The sequence below is a fragment of the Falco peregrinus genome, chromosome 6 (assembly GCF_023634155.1).
Source record: "Falco peregrinus isolate bFalPer1 chromosome 6, bFalPer1.pri, whole genome shotgun sequence".
NCBI lineage: Eukaryota > Metazoa > Chordata > Aves > Falconiformes > Falconidae > Falco > Falco peregrinus.
In genome coordinates this window covers 78,118,696-78,143,610 of record NC_073726.1, presented here as the reverse complement: position 1 = coordinate 78,143,610, position 24,915 = coordinate 78,118,696, and the positions used below count along the sequence as shown (strand labels likewise).

Below are 24,915 nucleotides of genomic sequence, written 5' to 3'. Positions count from 1 at the left end.
TAGTCATTTTTGTTGCACCATATGCCAGAAGTCGCCAGATGGTGCTATTAGATACAGCTTACTAGTTATTTTTCCTAGCACATAAAGCATACTTTAGTCTTGTGGGGAAAAAAGCTGATGACATTGGTTCTTTTGTAGGCTCTTTGTGAAGATGAAGCAAGCAGTAGGTGCATTTCCTGTCCACACTAATCTCTTCAGGTTTCTGGGGAAGTTCCACTGCCAGGGAGCAAGGCATCAGCAGCACTGAGCTAAGACTCCCAAGAAAGGATGCCAACAGCACACTGTTCTGCACGTACCTCTGTTCCTGGAGCGATGTATGCATATCAATTAGCAAATTACAGTCAGGATGTAACCTGAGTCTGGCATTTCTATTCCTCTAGGAAGCAGACATGCAAGATCCTGCTACTATGAGCCAGATATGTGCTAATGTACCGAAGCAGAGCTTCCAGCCTGCTTAGGACACTTCCAAAAGGGATGCAGAATTGGGTGTTAACACTTCTATTGCATGGATAGAGTTAACTTAATTTTCTATCAACTTTAAAAACACACTTCTAGAAGATGTTTCAGACTGGAAAGACAAAATTTTCCATGGACTGCAAAGCATTATTCTAAATGCATACATCTTATGTTTCATATGCAGCAAAGAGACAAATTACAACACTGTATACTACTGCTCCAGTAAGTAACTTAACAGCCTTATTGGAACTAGCTGATGGAACAACATGGAGTCTCTTCCTTCTGTGTTCTCTAAAACTGACAAGAGATGGCAGAGATCAACAGCTACTTTACCCCTACACTCTGCCTAGCACAAAGAGCCATGTCAAGAATATGTCTGGATAGGTGTGCTTTGCGATGATGCTCAGCCTGGGAGGACAGACCAGAGGACCACATGAATTAATGGTAAGTAGAAGCACCCTGGGACAAAAGCAACTCCTCTGTAAAACCTTTATATATAGCAAACTTATTTTTGGGTGAATCACATTTCAGGGTACTGTGGAAAATATCTTCCAGTTGCCAAAGATCATCTTTAGAACAGGAATGAGCTGAAAACCAAACAGCAAGTGCTTCCTGGGGAGACTGAGGCTGAAGACACATGCACGACTGAGTCGGTTGCTGCTGACCCTAGCAAAGGGGTCCCCACCGCCAGCTGCTCACTAGCCTACAGCCCAGCCCCCTCCTTGCTGGAGGACAGCACCAGCGATATAAAAGCAAGTACGACTGTCCAGTCAGAATGATCTGTACCACTACAAATACTTAGCAGAGTAACTTTTTCTAACTTGTGTCATTTTGATTGAATCTAGCAGCACTACCCAGAAAAACCCTGGCCAATAAACCAGGGTAATGAGACAAGCCTGACTGAAGCCAATGAATCCAGGTATCACCGGAGTGAACTCTGGGGGATAAACACTCTTTTCACTATTTCAGAATCCTCTTTGCTATTTTCCAGATCCTTCTAGATATCATTCCAAAATCATAAGGAAGAAAAAGGAATGCAGAAAATGAAACTTGAATTTTATTTTTTACCTTTTTGACTACGCTGAGTTTGTCTGGTGCATGATCAAAAAGTGTGTCAAAGGCATCACGCTCTGATTTTAGAAAGAAAAACAAAATAAAATTAAAACACCTCCAACAGCCATGTACGGGAAGCAAGTTCTGTCCCAAGCTCAAAGGTCTTTCTCAGAAAGCCACATAACACAGTCTCAAGCTAAAAGTTATCACCCTATTTTTGTGTCTAGCTAAATGCCAGAGCAAAGTCCGCTTGGAATTTTAGAGGTAACTGAAAATAAACATATAATTCACTGAATTCCCTTTTCTGCCATTCATGAATATGAGCGAGATCTAATTCAGCAGTGTACGAAGAGCAAAGCTTACATACAGTACGAAGATTTGAATTATGTTTAGACATTCAAAGCATTGTGTAACAATATCTAATTCAATCTAAAAATCTACAAAATTGACTACATTAGTGCAACATTTCACACTGTGGCAACTTTGGGTTGACTGAAATTTTCCAAACACTGACTTTTTCGGATGACAACTGTCATCATCAGGTAAAGCAAGAAAAATTTAGAAATCCAACCAATTGCAGCTGCATTAAACATATGAGCAAAAGCATTAAAATGCTGGGAAAAGTGTGTGGGGTTTAAGCTGTTAAAGTTTTCAACATAAACTTGGAAAAACTGTTAAAAACTAAGTTTTTTTTTTTATTTACAGAACATATTTTCATAGTCTTATATTGTTAAATAAACAAACACATTTATTATCCAAATTCCTTTGGTATCTGAAGGTATGTTATTTAGCCCCTATAGCCCCAACATCACTTGTTTCCAAGTACCTTATTAATTACTAATGCAGATATTCTGCAAGAGGAGAAATAGTAGCGTTCACATATTATAACTGGGGGAACAGAGAAACTAAATGCCTTTATCTCACACAGTCCTTTACAGAAGCCCACATCTCTTTGGTGAGAAGTGGTGACTTAATGCCACTAAAAACTAAATGCAAAAAGAGAGGTCTCTTGGCAGCAACACCAAAAAAAAAAATAAATTATTTAGAACACCAGATCTACTTTTGGTAAGGTCTAAACTCTAAAATCTAGCGAACAGGGAGGAGATAAAATACTCCATGCAAAGGAATTAGAGGGGGCTGACTGGTGGCTGAAAGGGGACAGATAAAGGTAGCTTTCTTAGACCTTGTACCATCCACCTCTGCATCAGTAATTTTCATGTGTTCATTTATATATCACTTACATGGTCACATTATGAAGGAGGTGTAATTCTTAATGCTGGAGGTTGCAAAGATTTTTACTTGAAAGCCACTAACAACAGTACTAGGAAATACTGCCCCTGTGCAGCATTTTCACTATTTGTTACTTACAAATGGAAACATACCAAGAGACCTGTCTAAAGGGCACAAGCAGTATAGTGGGTCATCTGGTTCTACCCAGTATGCTCCACATTTGTGTGAAGTAACAAAACCTGTTCCCATAACACATTCCAACCCTGAGGAATTCCTCAATCCATTGTCTTGATCTGCTGAAGAAAAACAGGATTTCTGTGTCTGATATAAATAAACAAAAAAAATTCAGCATCAACTTTGTTACTTACCAAATCTTCCCATCATCATCCTGCAAGTCAGAGCATTCAAAAATACTGGGTTAGTTCATGAATAATCACTTTGAAAAGACCAGGCCATAGACTTAATGGGCCTTCTCCTGCAAGATGCAAAGACTAACCACTTCTACCAAGTCAGAAGGTTGACCATGTTGCAGACCAAACCCAACGTGCCACAGGAATGTCCCCAGCAGACCACCCATGATGCCAGGGAGATAAATTTGAAGTTAATGGAAATGCATAATTATGTTTTACACATAATTATGATTTCTTATGCATAATTATTTTTATGATGAAGAGTGAATGAGCACATGTACTTCCATGTACAGTTTCTACCAATATAGTCATCAGACTACACCACACAGCTCAGAAGGAGCAAGGCCATCTATCTCGCTTTAATCTGTTTTCTCTGAAGAAAGAAAACATACATCATATCTGGATATTATGGAAATATGAATGATATACGCAGCCAGTGACATCAGACATATGCAGATGTTTATCAGCTGAGAATCAAGTCCTGATTCGCACAGAGGAATCTGAAAGTATTCAGTGAATGTTGGATTATGCTGATCATTGCATTTTCTGTAGCTATACTTGTATCTGGGTATGCAACACATTAAGCAGCAAACCTCTTAATATTGTGTAATATTAAATAACTTAATAAAATACGTGTATAAACATACATGCAAATCTATGAACATTTGGCTTGCTAAAAAAAACATCTAAACCCCACTCCACAGAATACATTTTACAAACCACATCTGAAGGAGAGGACACGCTAACTATATTGTTCAAGAGCATAGGAGGGAGGGGAGGAATTCTGGCCCACAAACCTGAAGCAGAGCTCTGATCCTACAAAAACACCATGAGATCTTTAATGTCCACACAGAGATGTTATGATCTCATTTTTGAGCGTTTCCATCTGAAAGCTCTTCCCCACTGAGCTAGCCACATGGTACTTCATTTATCTTCAAAGTCACTGAAAGCTGAGCCAACTCTACAGGGAGCCAATACACTGATAAACTGAAAGAGGGCTCATGTTAAGTCCCTCTTAGAAGGGATGCCTTCAGGCCATGCAAAGGAAAAACTCAGCTTTTATTTGCAGCCAAAGTGCATGTCTAGCCTTCTCCTTATAAAAAGGACTGTAAAAACACAAAGCAAAGCAATCTGTTGCAAAAACTGGAGAGGGAAGAGCTTTATTTATTTTATTTATTTTTGCTGAGCTCTAGTTAAAGTTACAATTTTAACAGGGTATTACTTCAGTTTTGAGAGGTATTTCAAAGAATTGCCTTTTGTCAAGCTAATTCTTCTCCAAAATACCTACATTGGTCCTTCACTTGAGACAGGCAACAAGCACTGGGCAGAAATTAATTCTAAATGGCTACCTCCAGAAGGCAGGAGGGAAAAGAAAAGAAAAAGCCCCACAAAGGGCAATGAAAAAAACTGTAACACAAGAACGTCAAGAAGACACTTTTCTCCTTCATAACATATTTCCATAGACATTCTCTATGGTTAAAAACGCACAACATAAAGACATTAAGGGACTCTGTTAATTTAACAGGGGCAGGGGAAGATTGTCTCTCTCTCATCTTTGCAAATGGTCTCACATCATGCACCACAGCCACATTCTGAAGCTCAAGTGTTTTGTGCTTACTCTGTTGTAGTTGTCAGCTCCTCTGTAACATGAGTGGTCTGAAGGAGGCCTTCACGTTTCTGGAAAGGAAGACAGAGTCAGAAACAGAGATGGCATTAGCAAAGGAGAAGCTCATTAGGGCCTCTGCAGCATTCAGCACCTTTCAGAATTCTCAGAGCAGAAAACTGGATAAAGCGTGCTCACTAAGTTTTGCAGATGTAGAGGTGAAACAGCTGACACAGGAGGGCTCACTCCCAGAACAGTGGCATTTATCAGGCTGACAGCCAAATGGATGTTTGGGAAGTGTGTGTGTACATATACAGATATATATATCTGTATGTATTTGCAGCCAACAAACTGGCTAACAATTCTCCCAAGACCACAGTCACATCACGCCTGGAACACAAATTAGAGACAGTTTGTCAGCCCTGTCTTAAAATCCCCAAGGCCACTTGTTCGTGTCACGGCGTCAACCAACAATTTGACACAGTTGGCAGCCTGGGTCTGTGGAGAGGTCTGGGGCCGAAATAACACAGATGGCTGCCCCCAGGCCAGGGCTCCAGTGTGCTGGCAAAGCTCTCTGGGCACAAGGGCAGCTCTCCTAGAGCAGGCAGGTTACTGAGGCCACCAGCCACATGCCTTTCAGGCACACATCCACCAAGGAAATGTAGGGAACATAAAAAGCCCAAGTAGTGATTTCACAATGAATATTATTTCCCTGTTACATGGTTTTCTCTCCTTGGGATAATTTTCTGCATGAATAAGGAGTCTCCTACCCAACAGAGTTAGCATGCAGTGAGATTCAGTTTCAAAACAGCTTTTTAACAGCCTCCTCAGCTCTGTTAAGACACAGCGCCTTGACACAGGTAGGGTCAAATGTTTCTGAGCCTCTCCAGAGTTCTGGAGACAAGGCACATGCCTCTCAGAAGCTGGAAGTGCTTTCACCTGAATCAAAAACTTTCTTAACATCTCTGTGGGTCCCTTCCAAAACTATGGGATATAGCCTTATGCCTGAATGAAGGAACTTCTTTCCTCCCTTATCGGCACTTAGAAAGCTGACACAAAGAGCTCAAATCTCAGCAGCCATCTAGGAACCAGGTCTGTCAGAATGACTTATGGCAGGGTTAATAAAGCTGCTGGCTCAGGTAAGCAGGGAAACCACCACCCCCAGGCACAAGCTCCATACACACATGCCATCTCAATCATTTTTGCCAACTGAACCCCAAATAAGAACTTAGTAGAGAGAACAGCTTTGAGGAGAAACGCGTCCTTCCCCAGAAGCAATCTAAGAAATAAAAATTGAAATCTGAAAAACAGAAGAACTCCTGCCCTTCCAATCCCTACTCAACAAATAAAGGTAGAGTTGCGTTCTCAGGCCACCACCAAGGGAGCCTGGCTGAAGGCACGGTGAGAGCCACGGTCTCCCATAGCTGTGCTGTTACAGCTCCATGCCTGTGCTGGATGCCGCCAGTTGGCCATGTCTTCACAACACCTCACTTCCCTATCATGCATACATCTCATCCTGCTCCCCCAAGGGAGCCCCAGGAGTGGTGCCAGAAGGTTTGGTGAAACAAGCCAAGGTGACAGCATGGATGGAAAAATGAGGAAGCATCTGACAGGGCAATGTTTTCTTGCATACAAAACAACGTCATCTTTATTCCTTTCCATCACATCCATGCTTTATTAAAACAGGTTTTGGGACCTTCCTGGCACCACACACCCCAGGGAGAAAATGCTATAAACTGTGAACAAAAACTCAGTAAGCGATGACTATCCACATGCCTGATAAGAAAGAGGAATGGATGCCAACACTGACTCCCCAATAGGTGGAAATGGCAGCATTTCTGTGTAGCCCCCTCCAAGGCAGCTGAGCACGCTGCTGGCACAGCAAGCCTAGGTCCCTTGGCCTTGGAATCCAAAAGCAAACATCATTCTTTGACTCCTTGCACCACTGCTAAGAGACGTCCTGCCTTGCCTCTGACCTTTCAGTCTGCAACTCTGACTAGAAGGGAATTATTGTAAAAATACCTCTGATCTCCCAGCAGCACCAAGGTGGGACATGCTGCAATTTCAAAAAGAAGAATGAGGAATGCTAAATGCAAAAGATGGCAATTCCTGAGCCTTGTGAAAATAACAAACACAGTGAGCCTTCAGAACAATTTTTAGACTTCTTCTTTCTGAGAATATTTTCCTGAATTAGGGTGTTTCTTCATCATCAAGTTTACATTTCAAATATCAGGCAGTAGAGTCAGCTGGAAGAAAACCCTCAGGGTTTTCAGTTTTCACTGGAAGCACACAGCGAAACCATGAAGTTTCTCTCCTCCCTGCCCTCACTGGGGAGGGCTGGAATGACAGGCACATGCCAAGTGACACCAGTGTGAAAACATGTACCATCTTAGACTCGTAACTCAGCACTTGGAGTAGCTATCAATAGGATCTTAATTAGAAAACCCACCTAATCCCTTATCCTGCTAGGACAATTCATGTGTAACTTGGACATATATTGCCACAGTTATGAAATTTTCTGTTTTACAAAAAAACTACCAATAAAAAACATTTCTGGAGGTTGATTTAAAAAAAAATGTTTGAAAGTAACTAGGTTTCAGGAACTCTACTCTTGAGAGAAGCTACCTCATGGAGTTCACTTTATAATACAAAATAATATAAACAGAAGTGTTTTTCTGTTGGGTTAGTCTTGTAGTTGTTCTAGGTAACACTGACAGATAGATAGGTAAAGGTTCTTCCTTCAAGTAAGGTAAAGCAGAAGGCCCTCTCCAAAATGCTTGCGAGTTTCTGAGCAACCTATACAGTGCAGGACCAAAAGAGGATAGCTTATTGTTTGACAGATACAGATCCTTCTCAGACTCTAAATTAACTATTTTTAATTTTAAAGAAATACAACACTTTATGACAGTCTCGGTCTGTCACCTCAAGACGCTAAAGGAAGGGATAAAGGAAGGGAAGAATTTAAGGGAAGGGCAGAATCACCACCCTTCTGTTGAGGTCTTGGTAAATACTTTCCATATAGCACAGTGATGTCATAATATCTCATTTTATTGAGCAGGACACTAAAAATTAGAGAAGAAAAAGCCCTCAATACTTACACAAGCTAGTAAGGCATTTTGCATTGCTCCAGGATGGGCTATGGAAATGCACACAACTTGGCTAAGCAGTAACTTGCTAAACCAGTATGACTCTTACACTCACAGTGCAAACACAGCCCTTCTGGGCAAGCAGCACCTCATGCATCTGCAGTGTGAGGGCAGCTCAATAAAGTTGGTAATGAAAATCCTAAGCACCCAAGTCACTCATGAAAGTGAGACTTAATGAGTTGAAAATTTCAGCGTGGGTGTGTACTTGCACAACACTCCCACAACATCTTGCAAGGTTTTCTTGCTGTGAGGTCAATTCTGCAGAGCTTACAAAGAAGGCACCTAAACTGTTGATTAATCCCCTTAAATGCATATTCAAGCCAGAAAAGTCATGTAAACTAAAAACTCTCAAGAGAAGACATTTTATGGTAATTGTGATCTCGTTTGACAGAACAGTAATCATTAGTAGGATCTATAATAAGAGCCTATTTAACAATAAAGTAATAATTATAATAATAATCTTCTTAATAACGGTTTTCTTACTTGGATTAGGAACAATATTAACCTCATTAACACTCTTCTGTTTGTCATTAGTATAACAAAGGCTAAATAAAATCCATTTAGAGAGATCTGTGTTACTGAACCAACATGTATTTTTAGACTAGATTATGGATGTTGAACTACAGAAATTCAATTTACCAAACTATAAGGCAAAAGTTATTGTTCCAGAAGAAACATGCTTTGGTTGATACCGTGCCTTGCTTTCCATTTAAATAAACAAAGCTGCAGAGTTGCAAGCCTTTCCTAGCAGTATGATAGGGGGGCTGAAACAAGCCTCCTCTTGCCTGGGGCCAGCTGAGGTAGGCTCACAGCCAGCAGCTGTCCTAACCACCGCCAGGACTCCAGGCTCTAGATCCAACAGGAAGAGCTTAGAGCTTACACTAACTCTCATTGTACCATTACTCTCACACCTTCAGGCACTCCCTTGGGGACACAGAAGCAGCTCTTTTTCTCTTTTGTTTCTTTTACTAGTTTCTGTCAGCCTTTATCTCACCCAATCTTCACCTCCGCCTTGTCTAGCCTCAAGATGCATGAACTCTGGTGAACCACATGATCTCAGTAGGTGTCTTCTCTGTAGCCCTCCAACACGAAAAGATGTGAAAACACCTTCTCCATGGCCTTTCCCTCTGCTATAGACGTGGAGGGTCCTGAAGCTTGAACTAAGGACAAGGAAAGGGAGGCTTTACCTCTTTACCTAATGATGTTTTCCGATTTATCAATTATGGAAGACACTTCACTGTACTGGGCAGAAGGAGATTTCTAGCATCAGGGTGTCAGAGCACTGTTGACCACTTTATATTTGCTTTTTCCTCCTTACCTTTCCAAGACAGTAAAAAGACATTTAAGAAGAAATTGGTGTCCTATTTACATTCATGTTACTTTATATCTGACTCACCATTCTTAACACGAAAAAACTACAGCAGGCTGCTATCAGTTCAAAATCACCTCTTAAAGATAATACATATATTTTTTTTGTGAGCCAGGGAGTATCCATCAACTACTCATTTACATCACACCCTGTACCTCTAGATCATTCAGGCAGGCAGCCCGGAAAATGACATTATTTAAATGTAAAGTAAAATAAGGCTTACTAAATCAACAACTATGCAATCATATCTTGTAAGAGGATCCACGTTTGCAAAACAGAGCCCAAGATCACTTTATCCTCTCTATTCCTGCAAGGAAACCTACTACCGCTTGACAGCTCAAACAGTGAATGGCATGAACAAAACGCACTTTGACAGTCTGCTGCCAGCAGCTGAGCCTGCCTTGCAACAACAGCACTGAGCACCACAGCAAACAGTCACCACACAACCAGACTGCCAGCTGGAACAGCTCTGACTCGTGTTTCAACAGCAGTTGAGAAAAGCTGGGTTTGCATGCTACAGACTGTACTGCCACAGGAGCTTCCGCTGGGATAGAAGGTGAGGTAACAAGCAAGGGCACATATGCTCCAAAAGTACAGTCTTTGTAAAGTGAACAACTTGGTCAACACCAAGCAGAGACAGGAATAACTAGAGCAATATCTAGGGCAGGATGGAAAAAATCAGGGTTCCTCAGGTCAGATCTCTTTTCCATATCTAAGGAAAGCTAATAAAAACACAAGGCTGTGAAAGAAATGATAGAAGTCTATTAGCATGCCAAGGAAAACAACATGTCTAAGTCTGCATAATAACTTATTGGGGCAAAAGCAACATCAGTAACAGGCTTCCCAGACTAGGGAAATTCTATGTGCTGAAACTCCTTTGTGTGCTGTTTGTGTTTCAATGGCTTCTCTACAAAAAACGCATGCCAAAAACCATTTATTAAAGTGCCAGAAATTATAGACATGACTCTCTCTCATAGAAAATCCCATCACATGTTTTTAGCTGGATATTGCAGTAGCAAATGTTGGTACCAAAAATATTAAAGATAGGATGTTCTTGGGGTGACATTTAAGCACAGCAAAAATACATTCCCAGGACTGGGACTCACTGAACAACTGGGACAAGAATTTTCTAAATGACAAAGAGATCAGGGGGGCAATGGATGAGAGCAGCCCAATACTGCAAAATCAGAGTTATAAACAGTGACTGTTCTGATCAGTTTTGAGAGTTCATACTCACCCGTACAACTACCACTTGTACAGACACATGTTCAGGCAGTCGAATGGGAGCTCGGAAATGCATTGCCAAAGCTACCAGAAGGTGAAGAATGGAAATCAGATTCTTGCCATGGATTGCTAAAGGGAACAAGGAAAATGAAGCAAATAAAAGAATTCTGAAGACTTATTTTAAACATACAGCTCTGAGAAAAACGCAGGAAAAAGGCAGTGAAAAATCCCTTTGGTGAACACAGACTTTTTTTGCTTTAATCCTTTTTCCTCTTTTTCCTAAATTTACAAGGCCTACAACACAATTTTATAGGTAATAAAACCTAGATCCAACCCCCCCTTCAAGTTACATGCCTAACTTAGGAGTTCAAACACTTCAGCTCCCTCTCTTGTCAACAAAGACTGGCAGACTCAATCATTGTCTTCCACTGTACTGCCAAAACTGGAGAATTCTGCTTTTAGCAGACTTCCAAAGTGTGAACACAAGCTTTCCTGGTTATATGAGATGAACCCCGCTCAGTGCTTAGGGGAACAGACATCTCAAATTCCACTCTCACTTTTGGACTGTAACAGGCCATGCTTGAACAGAGGACACTTTTTGCTTAGCTTGTCAGAAGCTGCATCCTCCAGCAGGACACAGGATCCTTTTGCTCTCACTGGGGTGGCCTGAAGGATTAGGCCACACTCTATAGTACTCAAATGACTAATACATCTCTCACACCTGTAGGGATTCAAATTCAGGAAGCAAACAACTTTCTAATGAAAACATAACTTTAAAAGAAAAAATTACTTCAGTTATCCCATAGCCACGTACATCTGTCCTTAAACTAAGACCACAGAAGAAGGTACCAGTTACAATCCAATACATGGATGTTGCAACACCCTCTACGCAAACAAACAGATAATTTTTAAAAACACACTGCATCACAGAGAATATGATCAACCTACTGATTATCATACCCTCCTTGCCTGTGAAGCCGAGACAGAAAGCCTAACAGAGTCCTTACAGTCAACGTTCCACTTGATTGTCCAGCCATGGGGTCGGAGTAAATCATGGACAGCTTCCAGTACTGTCTGCAACTTTTGTTTCTGACCAATTTCAGATTGCGTCACTTCTGCCACGTTCAGTTTACGGTCAGCCAATTTTTCTGTATTTGGAAAGAACAACAACAAAAAGAACAGACAAAATAAGATTAAACAAGGGCCTGGGTGGGATTAATGAGCACAGAGCACTGGGTAGAGCTGGACTCTGCTAGAAATTTTCCAAAAGAATGATCTTCCTTAGAAAGCAAAATAGCTGAAAGCAAACCTTTCATCGAAGTGCATCAATTCCAATAAAACTTGTGTTAGAAAACTGGTAAGGTCTGGCAAAATATGCTCATCAACCAGGTGTCAAAATACATAACAGTGTTCAGATAGGCACCAAGTTAGTAATAATATTTATTGTAACTCCCATTTTCTTTCACTGTTGAAAAGCATTTGGCACAACACAGCCTCCACTACACAAGGAAACTGCACAGGTTTAATGGACTTTTCTAACAACAATTCAATTTAGGACAAAAAAGGGGAAATTTTGTGCAAACATTTACTTCAGCTTGATAAGCTTTATTTCAGGTTAGCTAAGGTATGAATTTAAGCTAAAGCAAACTGCCTCCACAAACCATCATTTATGAGTCACAGACTCATATGACCCACAGATTTGTACTGGCTTAGTGGAACTAATTTAAAGAAAGAAGTAAGTTGGTACAATCTTGTCATGTTGTTATGACATTGTCACATCATGATTGATCACTTCTAAAAATGAACTAATGCAGGAAATTTTGTAAAATGTCATTACTAAAATTTGAATTCTGTTTCTGTAACACAATTATTTGTTGCCAAAGCCACAGACAAGTCATTCTTCTCTTCCTCTGCACTGCGGCCCTTGCCAAAGACACAGAAGCAGAACTTCTCAAAAAAAAAAAGAAAAAAAAAAAAAAAAAAAAAGGCGAAGAGAGCTGAGAAAGTGGGGTAGAGTCCTCCAGCCATCAGAACAATGGGAACAGCTAATCTCTTTTCTGCCTTCCACCCTGGAGAAAAAAAAAATCATCAAATTCACTGTGCTGCTGAGACTACGTAGTCAGGACAAACAAAACATACTTCACCAAAACTTTTTTCACAAAGTGGCATGGGCTTCAACTCTAAAGATTCTTTCAGAAACATTTCAGAGTTGTCAAAACCTGTTATACCAATATTGAAAACGGTTCTGCTCTCAAGTTCAAGAGTATGTTTCTTCTGGACATTTTACATAGCTGAAGATATTTTTTTTTAATTTTTTAGTTGGTTTTTTTTAAGAAGTGACAGAAATACAAAAATACTTTAGTAACCCAAACAGAAGAGACTTGAAGGTTATCAAATCACAAATACCTTGAAGATTTTGACTGCTTCTGTCAAACTACAGTAGGAAATTTTTATCAATATCTGAGTAATATTCATTGGGAAAATGTTCTTTAACTAATATGTGTCTGAGTTTTTAAAACTGACTACCAAAACATGGAATTATTATTTTAAATTATTTTAGATGTTTTTACAAAAAAAAAAAATATACTACAGCATTCACTCTTTGGACATGAGTTATGGCTCCTATTTACTCTCAGCCGAGGTTAGCAAGCAGAAATTTATTTCCTTTCACCCTGACACCATGTATACCAAGCCACTGCAGTCCCTCTGCACCTCACTACTTGTACCTTGATAAAATTAACTAAACAAGCTGCCTCAGTCAGACAGCTATTTCTAATCTCTTATTCCAAACTGCTTCAAAATAAGCCCACTGACAAGCTGTGGTCTTTCATCTTTTTTGTGTGTCTGCCTGCTAAGGCAGATCTTCTTGAAACAACTCTCACACACAAGGAATGGTAACAACTGCTTTAAGTATAATGACCCTATTTTGTTAGCCTTTCTTGCAGGCACCAGAAGACATGCACAACAGAGGGCTGACCATTCCAAGGTCTTGAGTAACAGGAGCACCACCAGAAGCGTGACGGGCTTTGCCTCTTGGATCAATGACACAGCACAAAGATGGACAGATTCAGTAATATAAAGTCTTATTGAAGAAAGCAGGAAACCACTGAAGAAAAACACATGATGGTGGTTGATTTGTGATAGCTTCAGGTCGGGGGAGAAGCATTTGCTGTCCAGTAAGGCCCAACAGGAAGAAAATGAGGAAAAAACAGCCCAGTTAAAGTCTCGGGCTGCAAGATATACATGCCTATGTTTCCTCCTGTAGGATACGCAAAGTCCAACTGAGCTACACATGTACATATGTATGTAAAACTAAGCACTTTCTAAATGTCTGCAGGCCTGAGGGTGGAACCGTAGCCTCCACAGGGAGCGTAAGAAAGCAAAGATACCTACAACAAATGTCTACAATGAAATGCACTACCACCTGCTGTAACAGCAGTGTCTCTATGTTAAGAAGTACAACTGTATTCACACAAATACTCCCCAGCTAAAATGAACTCTACACCCCTGCTCCCCACCATAACTGCAGGGTTCCAGCTGCAGTCTAACCAAGCAGTGTTAAAAAGTACTCTTGTTTTATTCCTCAAGTTATTTTTGAGGAGTTTTATTGCACACAAAATTAATTGCTGTTAACCACTTTCAAAAGTTTGTGAATGCTCACCAAAATGCTGCAGACCTGTTATTTAAGGCGCATACGCAGAAAATTCAGTAAGCAGCATCCGTTAGCACCAGTGGAATTAGCACCGCTAGGTCCTCTTGCCCCACTCTGACACATACATCCCACATCCCAGCCCACTCTGGAAAACATGTCACAAGTAAACCAAGAAAAGTTCTGACTATCTGTCTCCAAGAAACAGTGTGGATTTACAATGGCACTTGAAGCTTCCAAGTCTATTTGTTTGCTAAAAGCACCCCCCCATAAATCACTACGTCATCATAAGGTTTTCTCCATTGTGCTTCTTGTGTGAACACACACATTGCAAAGATGTAAGGGGGTTGCAAAATTAAAATTCTTTAACTGAGTATAGGTTTTCATGAAATATTCACACATAGGCGTGTATTACGAGTACATGCCTGCTGCCATGCATTCTCTTTTTCTCATTTTTTTTCTCCCTAAAAAGTAATTCTATCAGGACCTCACAAAAGTTCTCAGCCCAGCAGCTTTCAGAAGCTAAATACACAGACAAGATTTTGGACCACATGGCCTCTACTTGGTTCCCCACTGTAAACACCAATCTCTTCACCTTTTTTCTGCCACATACTTCAGCTGCCTGGACTATACTTAGTCCACGAAACAAATACCTAAGAATCATCTGGATTTCCTCCCCTTTCAGCAGACAGCCTGAGAACAACAGATGGAGAAGCTGACACTGTAGCTATCAGTAAAACAAATTGTATCCCTGGTGAGATGGTGAGTTACTGCATAGGCCTGCTGCTGTCTGCAGCTTTGGAAGAGATTAACTTTGGGCCCCCTCCAGTCCTTGGGGACGCCTTCTCTTGTGTGCACTCACCTAGCAGCTTTTGCAGCACCTGCCCATCATAAAGGTCCTCTTCAAGCTGTTTGACAATGATTCTCTCCTCCACCAGCACATCATTAATCCAGTCAATTAGAACCTGGAAATACAGAAAAAGGAAACAAATGTCTAAAAACCACTGAAATATGTTCCTTTCATTCAAGACAGTAATCAGGAACATAAAACAGAGCAAGAGTAACGATATTTATGTATTTCCACGTTACAGAGATAGACAAAGAGATGATTTTGCTCTATTGTTTTTAATTCAGGTCTGGCAGCATGACAATTTTAGTGCCCTCTATTTTTCCTCATTAAAATGTCTCATTGCACCAGTTCTACAGCAAGTAGCAACTAGCAGCTCTGCAACAGTAACCTTTGCTAGTATCTATATTCTCCAGGTCCCACAACTCACGTCTTACCTGCTTTATGTGAACAGCAGACCTGCCGATAGATAACAATAGTCCTATGCTCACACCATGATCTCTACCCCAAACAGATGAGTGGTGTGCCAAAGAAGAGCTTCAGAGAGCAAGTACGGTCCTACTACTAGAAGCTAAACAAACCCACTAGCTAGATCCCTGCCATCAGCAACAGGATAAGGCACTTATATCTTAAGTTGTTGCAGAGTACAGAACTCTGAAATTAAAAATTTGGTCAAACAGGCCTGATAAACCATTCTACAACATATATAATAGTCCCCATATGCTGACTAACATAACTATAAAAATCATTCAATCACCTACAAAACAGGAATGAACATAAAGAATGTTTAAAAAGAAAAGGAACTGAGTTTATTTTTCCAGGTGCCAAAGATAATAACTTCAAAACAGTTACAGGAAAAATAGCCTTGACTGATTGAAGTTGGCAGTAGTGCTTTCCTCCAATTTATTATTTGGAAAATGAAATTACTTTCATAAAAATATCATTGTGTGGGAAGAGACACAATGTTAAACCCTGCTAAATCCTTGATTCTGTAAGACGGGAAGAATATTGACAGTCACAGACATGCAAAATCCATTAACTAGAGCCACCCAAAGCAATAAGCCTCATTTAATAATTCTGCAGTTTTAAATTTGCTTCATATAAAATCGTGGATTCTTTAAATTCACTTTCTGATTAAATCCCATACTTCTGCCTTTCCTCAGTAGTCACGATGGCTAAGAAAGTTTTGGTGTTTTAATATACAAGAGACAGTGAAACAAAAGAAAGTAAACAAAATATAGACAGGTTTGCACTGGATAACATCCACCTTGGCAATCCTAGGAAACACAAGCATTTGAATGTGTTCATTTGAACATGTTGGTCACAAGGACATTTATGTTATTAAGCCTGGCTACCAAGGTTCATTGAATCTACCAACCTCAAGTAAGTTTCGCAAGGTTTAGTGTCCACAAAGAAGTTTACAATCCAAACACAAAATATTAAAGTTTTATGCATGTCTAATCTCTATCTTTAGTACTTCCAAAGCATGCTGAAAATGTGCAGGGCTGAAACTCAGCTCTAAAAATAGCATAAGTGGCAAATTTTAGCTGAGTGATATGGCAACTAGCCAATTTATAGAAAGCAAGGATCACCATCAATGCTCACATATTCAAATCACTTTTGCCCTCTCTAAGCTGCCCAGAGGGATTAAAAACCTCAATAATAAAAACGACTCCTCTAAAGAGGAGCTTTATTTCTTTCAAAATAAAACTTTTCTGGTAAGTTATTCACTAGTCAGTATCAGCAACTTGTATCAAAAGCAATCTTCTCTAGAGCAGGTAAAGGAAAAGAGGAGGTAATGCTTGAGACAAATGTGGACATACAAAGTTGTGCTCTGCACCAGTATTATTTCCCCAGTGCTCCCCTGTAACCTTGCAGGAACCTTACCTATCACTTGGGCCATTCCCCCTATCAGATGGTCTCTGCTGTGTGGTTACAGCTACCACCACTGTTCCAACACATGCCGCCAAGTTGTTCCACACTCTCACATCCACCTAATGCCTTTTGTTAGGCAAGAGGGTCATACAGTTCCTCCCGCTCCTTCCCCTCATGCAACACCTTCATGGCTTGTAACACCAATGAATTATCAACTGCACTTGAGGAGCCCAGCCTGCTGGCACAGCAGCTATCCCTGGCACCTGGGGTGCTGGATTGAAAGAGGTATTGCAGCAGCATGCCCTGGCAGGTACATGTCATCCTCCCACTTTGGCTGTGGTCATGGGAGCCATGCTAGGAAGCCTGTCTCCTGAAACATGCTCCAACATGCCCTAGAAACCATCTCCTTCCATTGTCACACAGCCTGATATATGTTACCACATGTGGGCAGAGAAAAATGTCAAGACAATTCTTCCTGCGTTTCACTCTCTATCCTCTCAGGATGCCTCTTCAGCAGCCTCTGCATCAGGTAAACTCTCCCTGCCTAGTCCTTCTCCTCTATATTTAAAGCTATGGTTTCAAAAAAAATTGTAACACATCAGCTAGCATCTGCCACAAGGCATCAAACCTTTGGAACTCCTTTGAAAACCCCAACCAAGATTATCTTATCAGGGATTATAGCCAGCAAAACTTAAAAGCAAGAAGATGCAGCCTAAATAAAAGTTAGCAGAGATCTGCTCCACAGGTGGGGAACCATGACCACATTTGGCAAGAAAACTCCAATCAGCTATTCTTGTCTCTTTTGATCTTTTTCAGGGTATAGAAGGACATTCACGTTAAAAGGCGGAGAAAGACATTAGGCCAGACTTCCAAAAGTCCTCAAGAAGCTCTGTTAAAGGAAGACTCAGGATGCTAAACTATTTGAAACCATTAACATTTTGTCTGTCCTGTCCTGAATGGTACTGAAGTCAGAATCTAGAAAATGTCAAGGAATTAAAAATAGAAGTCTGGAAGTACCTTCTAATGTAGAAGTCAACATCCGATTTCCAAGAGTGTAGGTACACAGGAATCACAAATTAGCTTTGGGTACAGGGTGTTAAAAAAGGGAAATACGTACACTACGTCCTACTTAAATGTTTCAGAGAAATTTAGCACTGAAGAACTTGTGGCAAAAAAGTACATAACAGAAATATAAGTTAAAAGAACTATGGCTAGACCTTGTTTATTATTTTAATATTTCAGAACCTGAATGAAAGAAAAATATCCCAAAGAACTTTTTAACTTCTTTAGTATTCAGACTACAGCCCCAGCTCCGCCACAAAAAAAATGGATCTGCAGTTTATACTCACAATAAAAAAAATAAATCCAAGTGTTCTTTTTTAACAGCCCTTGAAGACTGGCAAGTGCTGCAATTAGAAAACAAAACCAAAAATTAGATGCCCCACCTCTGATTTCCTGGTTGTGTCTTACTTCGGAGACTGGAAAAATCTTTCTGCACAGAATTTGTTTTTTTTAAAAAAACAAACAAACTTTTACAAGGGAAATAAAGCACCATATTGCTTATTGAAATGGTGAACACACAGAAATATGTTGACTCTCTGCTCATGAAAAGTCAGCTCTCCTGTTCTTTGTAGCTGCACCTCCATGCAAAGACAGAAGCAGAATATATTTAATAACACCTACAAATTAAAAGAGCCTGATACAGGCACATAGTACATGGTGGGAAACACACAGAAGATGTGTTTCCACACAACCAACGCTGTGTTCAAGTTTTGGGGCAAGACACTGAGGTGTTGGAGCATGGCCAGAGAAGGGCAGTGAAGGTGGTAAGGGTCTGGAGCACAAGTCCTATGAGGAGCAGGTGAGGGAAATGGGGTTGTGTAGTCTGGAGAAAAGGAAGCTCAGGGGAGGCCTTGTCACTCTCTCCAGCTACCTGAAAGGAGGTTGTAGGGAGGTGGGTGTTGGTCTCTTGTCCCAAAGAACAAGCCATAGGATGAGAGGAAACGGCCTCAAGTTACATCAGGAGAGGTTTAGATTGGACAGTAGGAAACAATTCTTCACCAAAAGGGGTCATCAAGCATTGGAACAGGCTGTCCAGGGAAGTGATTGAGTCACCATCCCTGGAGGTATTTAAAAGACATGGCACTTAGGGATGTGGTTTAGTGGTGGACTTGGTAGTGTTGTGTTTGCAGTTGGACTTGATGACCTTAAAGGTCTTTTCCAACCTAAGTGTTTCTATGATTCTATGCTTACCTTCAGTCTGCCTGGTCTCACACTTCTCTATCCATTTTTTCGTTTCTGTGCCTGCATTTCATACACCTGCAGTTCAATATTGACCTTTACGCTCGGGCTACATTTGCTGTGTTAAATAACGGGTGTAAGAGGTACACGCCAGTGCTGAGGAAGTGCTTTATTGCAAAGCCTCTCCTCCCAATGTGAGCCCTAACATCCTTACACACAAGGGCTGGTGAACCCACAAGATCCCCCACGTAGTTAATAATCTTCAATGCACCCGAGACTCAATCTTTTGCAGTACTTGGAGACTCACAAAACAGCATGCAGGTACACGGAAGTGTTCATTAGGTCACTTGTCATACCTTTATATAAAGCTGCTTTTCTATAGTCTTCTATAGTATTTGGGATTAGCAGCTTGATTTTAAAACCTTGATACAGTATCTCAATGTCCTGACAAACATGCTTACCCTTTCAAGCATATCCATTCTCACACAAAACATCTCTGAATTGCATCAAATGCTCAGACACATGCATTTGTAGTTGCCAAATTTCCAGTGGTGCTTTAAATTCTGACACATCCATTTATCGTATCATTTTTAGGACAAATGCATATGTCCACTTAAATGAGCCATGTTACATTACTAAACACTGGGCTGAAAATTGAAATCTGCCATGTGGCAGACAGCGGAAACAAAAGTGATGGAAATCTAGAAAGAAAAATTAGCATGCCTGGCAAATTTGTTTTTTTAGTTCATGTAAGATGGGTTTTTACATCACACTTCATCAGCTCAGTGAAGTATTTTTGTTCTGCAGGCTGGCTGCTCCCATCGCAGTGACGCACATTCAGAGTTAATCTGTAGAGTTCAAGGGCATAAGGACCTCACAGTCATCGCTACACAGCGATAGATAAAATGAAAAATAAGACAAAATACATGAACACATGTGGCACAATGGGAAAACAGGAAGCCCAGTCACCAAAAACAGCAAAGAAAGAAAACTGATTTCAATGACCCTTTTCCCCCTGACTTCTGGGAGAATTAGGAAGCAGAGATCAAAAGGTATGAAAGCTTAACTGGCTTTAGGGTTTAGCATGGAAAGTAATATTAAGAATTCATATTCAGGCCTGGAAACTGTTGACTAAGCACAAAGCACTGGCAGCCTGTAAACACAGAGAAGGCTTCTTGTTTTCAGAAGCACACCACATAGCATTTAGGAAGCACAGTTTCTTCTGGTCACTTGCAAAACCTTACCCAAAGGCCAGCGGCTTCATTTCGGTTTTCTCTTCACCACAGTGAATTTTAAGAAGCCACAAAATTAGACATGGAAAAAAGCGATAATTTACTACAAATGAGAATGTTTACTCATTTTAGGAAGTATCTAGATCAGCAGTGTTTGGATCTGTATTAAGTTTAGATGAGGCTTTAAAGGCCACAAGTTGTTGCAGTATCAGCCAGTTTTAGGGAAGTCTTTGCAGGGACAGAAAGTGTCTTGCAACTGTGACTTGCTGTCTTTTGTCAAGGCAAGGCACTTTGATGAGACCCAGTTCTTGCAAGTTGCTGTTTGGATTCAATTAGTAGAAGCTCTTCTTCATACTTTTCCCACTGAAATACATGAGAAAACCCTAGGAAATCTGCCACATATGTGATACGTTAAAATGTTTTTTCAAAGTCTCTGACTCAATTCCTACAGCCTGTTAAGTCTAATTATGTTTAGGACGACAACCAGCAATGAAGCTTTTGAAACTTTTACCCTTCGGCAATATCTAAACCAGAAAGGGGGGAAAAGATTCTTTCCACCTTTACACCCAATTGAACGGGATTGTAAACAGATTCACAATAACATATAGACTAGAAACCTGAGTGAAGAGTAGAAAAAGAAACAATGTATCACAGGACACTTCTATATCCCATCACAAAACCACCCAAACTTACAATTCAAACACTCACTTAAGTCAGCAGTGCACTTGTCACTTGGCAAATATTGGGAAACGAGTAAAAGAAGCTCACACATTCAGACACCAGAAACAGTATTTTGCAAATACACACACACACATAAAAATATAAGTAAAACAGTAACTCATCTCTTTCCCTGATTCGAATTTTCAGGTTTAGGTCTGCTCAGCCATGTATCAAACTGATTACACACAGAGCAAATGAAGGCTTCTGGCCACAGAGGGAATTTGGTTAACACCTGTGGCCAACTATTTTTAGAGTACCATCAATGATGATAATGAGCAACATTTTGAGACATAATTCTAGTTCCTGATGATTTTCCTATGTGCAAGAGGACTTAAAGCTGGTATTTTAGCTTCCCAAACTACGCAGCCTTCAACAAGGAGATTCACTATTTGCTTTAATAAAAGTGAGGGTATGAGGCTTTTTGTTGCATTGGGGTTTTTTCTGTTGGTGTCTCCATGTTACCACAATGTGATACAATCTGTCTCTCCAGAGTTACAAAAGCTCTGTCAAAATCACTTCCAAACTCTCACACATGGCTTGCACTATGCATGTAATTCCTATGGCATGAGGCTAGCAGAAATTAAAACAACATTCTGTGGAGACAAAGAGATATTAAAGCAGTGTCAGCAACAGATAACTGCAGCTTCTTTGCACTGAGATCCATTTACCCAACTGCATGTAACTGACAGAACAGAAACACTCAAAACCAATGATGGTAAACCATTGGCATGTCTAACTGGTGTTGAAAGAGATTTGGGCTGGCACCAAGGAAATGAAGTCATACTGCCAAATTTCAAAAGGCATGAGGCTCTGTTGCTGCTATTGACACATTCCTCTCAGAGGGGAAAAGAGAGAGAACCACTCTGAACTAAAAACACCCTCCATCTATTCAATCCTCACTCTTTGCTAGTCTGTGGAAATCTTTCATTCCAAGCTCTGTGGGGCAGGCAGTCGCAGTCTTTTCTGCTGGCTGCTGCTGTACAGCATTTCGCACAGCTAATTCTCATCCCAGCACTGGGGCTCTTGGAAAATATCATTAACCACTGAAGAACAGAAAACAAAGAATAAATTGCTCATTTTTTTGCATTATCCAACTCTGGCATAAAATAGGTTTTGCCAACGTAACTCAAACCCCTCCCTGCCTTACAGATTCACACCAACGTAGCGTTTAATATTTTTCTAGCTGAATCTCCATAAAAACTCTCAACTGCTGAGAGGTATGCAAATGATTAGTCATTACCTAAATTACATCATTTTCAAGTAGACACTCTACGGGACACATCTCTCCTTTAAGGATGATCCCAAGGAATCAATTTCCAGTTATGTGCTGTTCCCCGCACCAGCTGCTCCAGTTCAGTTGGTAATATGCTACTCTCTCTTCATGCAAAGTGTGAACTGGCACGGTGAACCACAGCCTGATTCTGCAGCGTGCAGTAAGCACTCAGATACATTTTCAAGTGCCGCTCTAGCCCTGATTTTCGTTCTTCCTGAAGGTTTTCATAACCTTGCTAGACTACAACATCCATGGAAGACTCACCAACTCACATTAAATTCAACAGCAAAATTCCCAACTTAAAAGCAATTCTGATCTCAGTATCAAGTCTCCTGTATCACAGAGTGCATCTGGTTCCTTCACTGCAACAACTGTTTCAGCCAAATTATGCATGAAAATATCACTGTCACACTAGCAGAGAAACCACAGTGCATTTTAAAAGAGTGGTGCAAGACCACTGTACCTTTTGAGAGAATTAATAGATTTAGGTACTAACAAAGAAAGAATGTGCAAATTCACTTAATTTAAAACACCATGTATTCCAGGTGAATTAGAATAACAAAGAAATTTGATCACAACTCTTTACTAAACTCGATTTGATGTGGTTTTGTAATCCTAAACATGTTACTGCAGTGTTAATAAGAGGTCACTAAGCTTGTTTTAAAGATGCACCAGACGAGCAGTTTGCTGAGGCATTCTGTGAAGCATATTTGTGCAGCCAGGGTGCACAAGGTTTCCTGAAAGGAATGTACCACAGCTCAACCCTCTATCCAGAGACGGTATACACTACCCAGAGTTCTAAGACCCACCCAGCTACAGCTGCATGGTTGTTTCCAAGAAGTGTGTGTGCTTGTGTTAATTTTCATGCTATACTTTGTCTGTATTATTTTTAAATTATTTTTTGTTAGAAAGAGGACGCATTTGTTTGGAATTGCCGTCCCTTCTCTTCCTGCTCAAGTTTTCACTATGTTAAGCTCAATGACTTACTGCATAGAAAAGGTTCTCCTAAATGCTAGACCCTCAAGATCAAATCTTTCATCATGCCTGGCAGAAACTATGAGCACTGCTTTGGCAGGAAGCCATACTTCACATCAGCACGGCTGGAAACACCATTATCAACACCTTAGGCAGGCATCTCCAGTGACAATACAAATTCAGGACGATCTGGTCCTTGCCCCAAGTAGCCAGGTAAACTGAGGACTTTTCTTAAAAAACACCACAAAAACACCAAACCAACAGAATATAGGGCAAGAAGAATCTCAGTTCCAACTTTTCTGTTAACACTAGAGGTCTCCTCCTTGTGCCCTACCATGCCCGTGCTCATTTCAGTCCTACGCTTTTTTTCTCCTGAAATCTCACTAAGGCTTTCCAAAACTCCTTCTCTGTTTTCATAAACAGAAGGAACCTATGTTTATGTGCGGTGAGTGCAGGTAGATTCAAGCCAAGCACTGATCCTCACTGTGATAATCACAAGGATATGAATGGACAATGGAGCCTTACTCTGTAAGTACCATGAGCACTCTGACATTCAGCCTTTTCTTTTTTCTCTCATTGTTACTTTCAGCCTTACCTTGTTGATGACCTCAGTTTTCACATATACTTCAGTAACAAGTTGCTATTCCTCAACTACATTCTTAGTAATCAGCTTGTAAATTACTCCAGCTTACTAGTTGAAGATTTGAAGGAGGACAAAATTTCTTACCTTGATCAGTTCTTTGAATTTGGGGTCTTCTTTTGAGTTTGGATCAATCATCGTGCGTTCTTCGTTCTCCTCTGTCCAAGTAAAAATAGGAAACTTTAGCGAGATCCACCTCAAATGTACACTGCTGAAATACTGCAACAATTCCTAATCATGAAGTTGCCTGTCAGCTGATCAAGAAATGACAGTGCCTAGTCATCATCTTAGCAAGGGAATTTCCGATGATCAAAGTGTTAGGCGTTTTTAGAGACACACAGAAAGATAACAGCTCTAACTTCCCTAAAATAAGATTGTTTCCACTGATTTTCCCCAGCTCAGACCCTGCTGTATGCAGAATACTTCAGAAAAATTGCCATCTTCTGTACCCTGAGGGGCATGATAACATCAACATACCAAAAAGTGCAGTCAACTAGTTTTCTCCCTCTCCTCAATTTTTATTTGATTTCTATTTGAAAATACCTGTCCCAAATTTCACCATCTTGAAGAGTACAGCAAGTTTATGGTACTGCACTCAGTGTGGCTGCTGAGACTTGGGCTGACACTTTGTTCCTGTGCTCTCTGGTTCCCTGAAACTTTGTCACACATGTGGCCCCGAGTGCATGAACTCCTTAACCTCTGGTTAAGCTGGAGAATGAAAATTACCCCAATTTGTATCAGTTGTACTTGTGCATGGTGGAAGAACATCAAATAGATTTCTGAGGTGTAAAGTCTTCTATTTCTTCCGTTGCTGGGAGATGGAGAGATGTGAGAAATGCTCTCCAATGGCCAGCAGGACAACCACAAGAGGCACAAATGTAAAGATCTATTTTTAGAAGGGATGATTTGATGCAGAAGTGTTGGTAGCAAAATTAACTTGACTTCAGTAAGGTTAACAATCAAACAATCTTT

At 40.5% G+C, this 24,915-nt stretch overlaps 1 protein-coding gene across 3 annotated transcripts in view; it reads right to left on the bottom strand.

Annotated features, from left to right (window-relative positions):
* Positions 1–24,915, bottom strand: part of PARVB (parvin beta) — a 74,550-nt gene that overhangs the window by 13,618 nt on the left and 36,017 nt on the right. For all 3 annotated transcript variants that reach the window (XM_005239354.4, XM_055807380.1, XM_013300742.3), the window contains exons 3-9: positions 24,031–24,101; positions 15,003–15,105; positions 11,499–11,639; positions 10,505–10,620; positions 4,768–4,826; positions 3,108–3,127; positions 1,525–1,586 (exon numbers count right to left, since the gene is read on the bottom strand). In XM_005239354.4, coding sequence (XP_005239411.2) covers positions 1,525–1,586; positions 3,108–3,127; positions 4,768–4,826; positions 10,505–10,620; positions 11,499–11,639; positions 15,003–15,105; positions 24,031–24,101 — 572 coding nt within the window. The remainder of the gene's footprint in view (positions 1–1,524; positions 1,587–3,107; positions 3,128–4,767; positions 4,827–10,504; positions 10,621–11,498; positions 11,640–15,002; positions 15,106–24,030; positions 24,102–24,915) is intronic.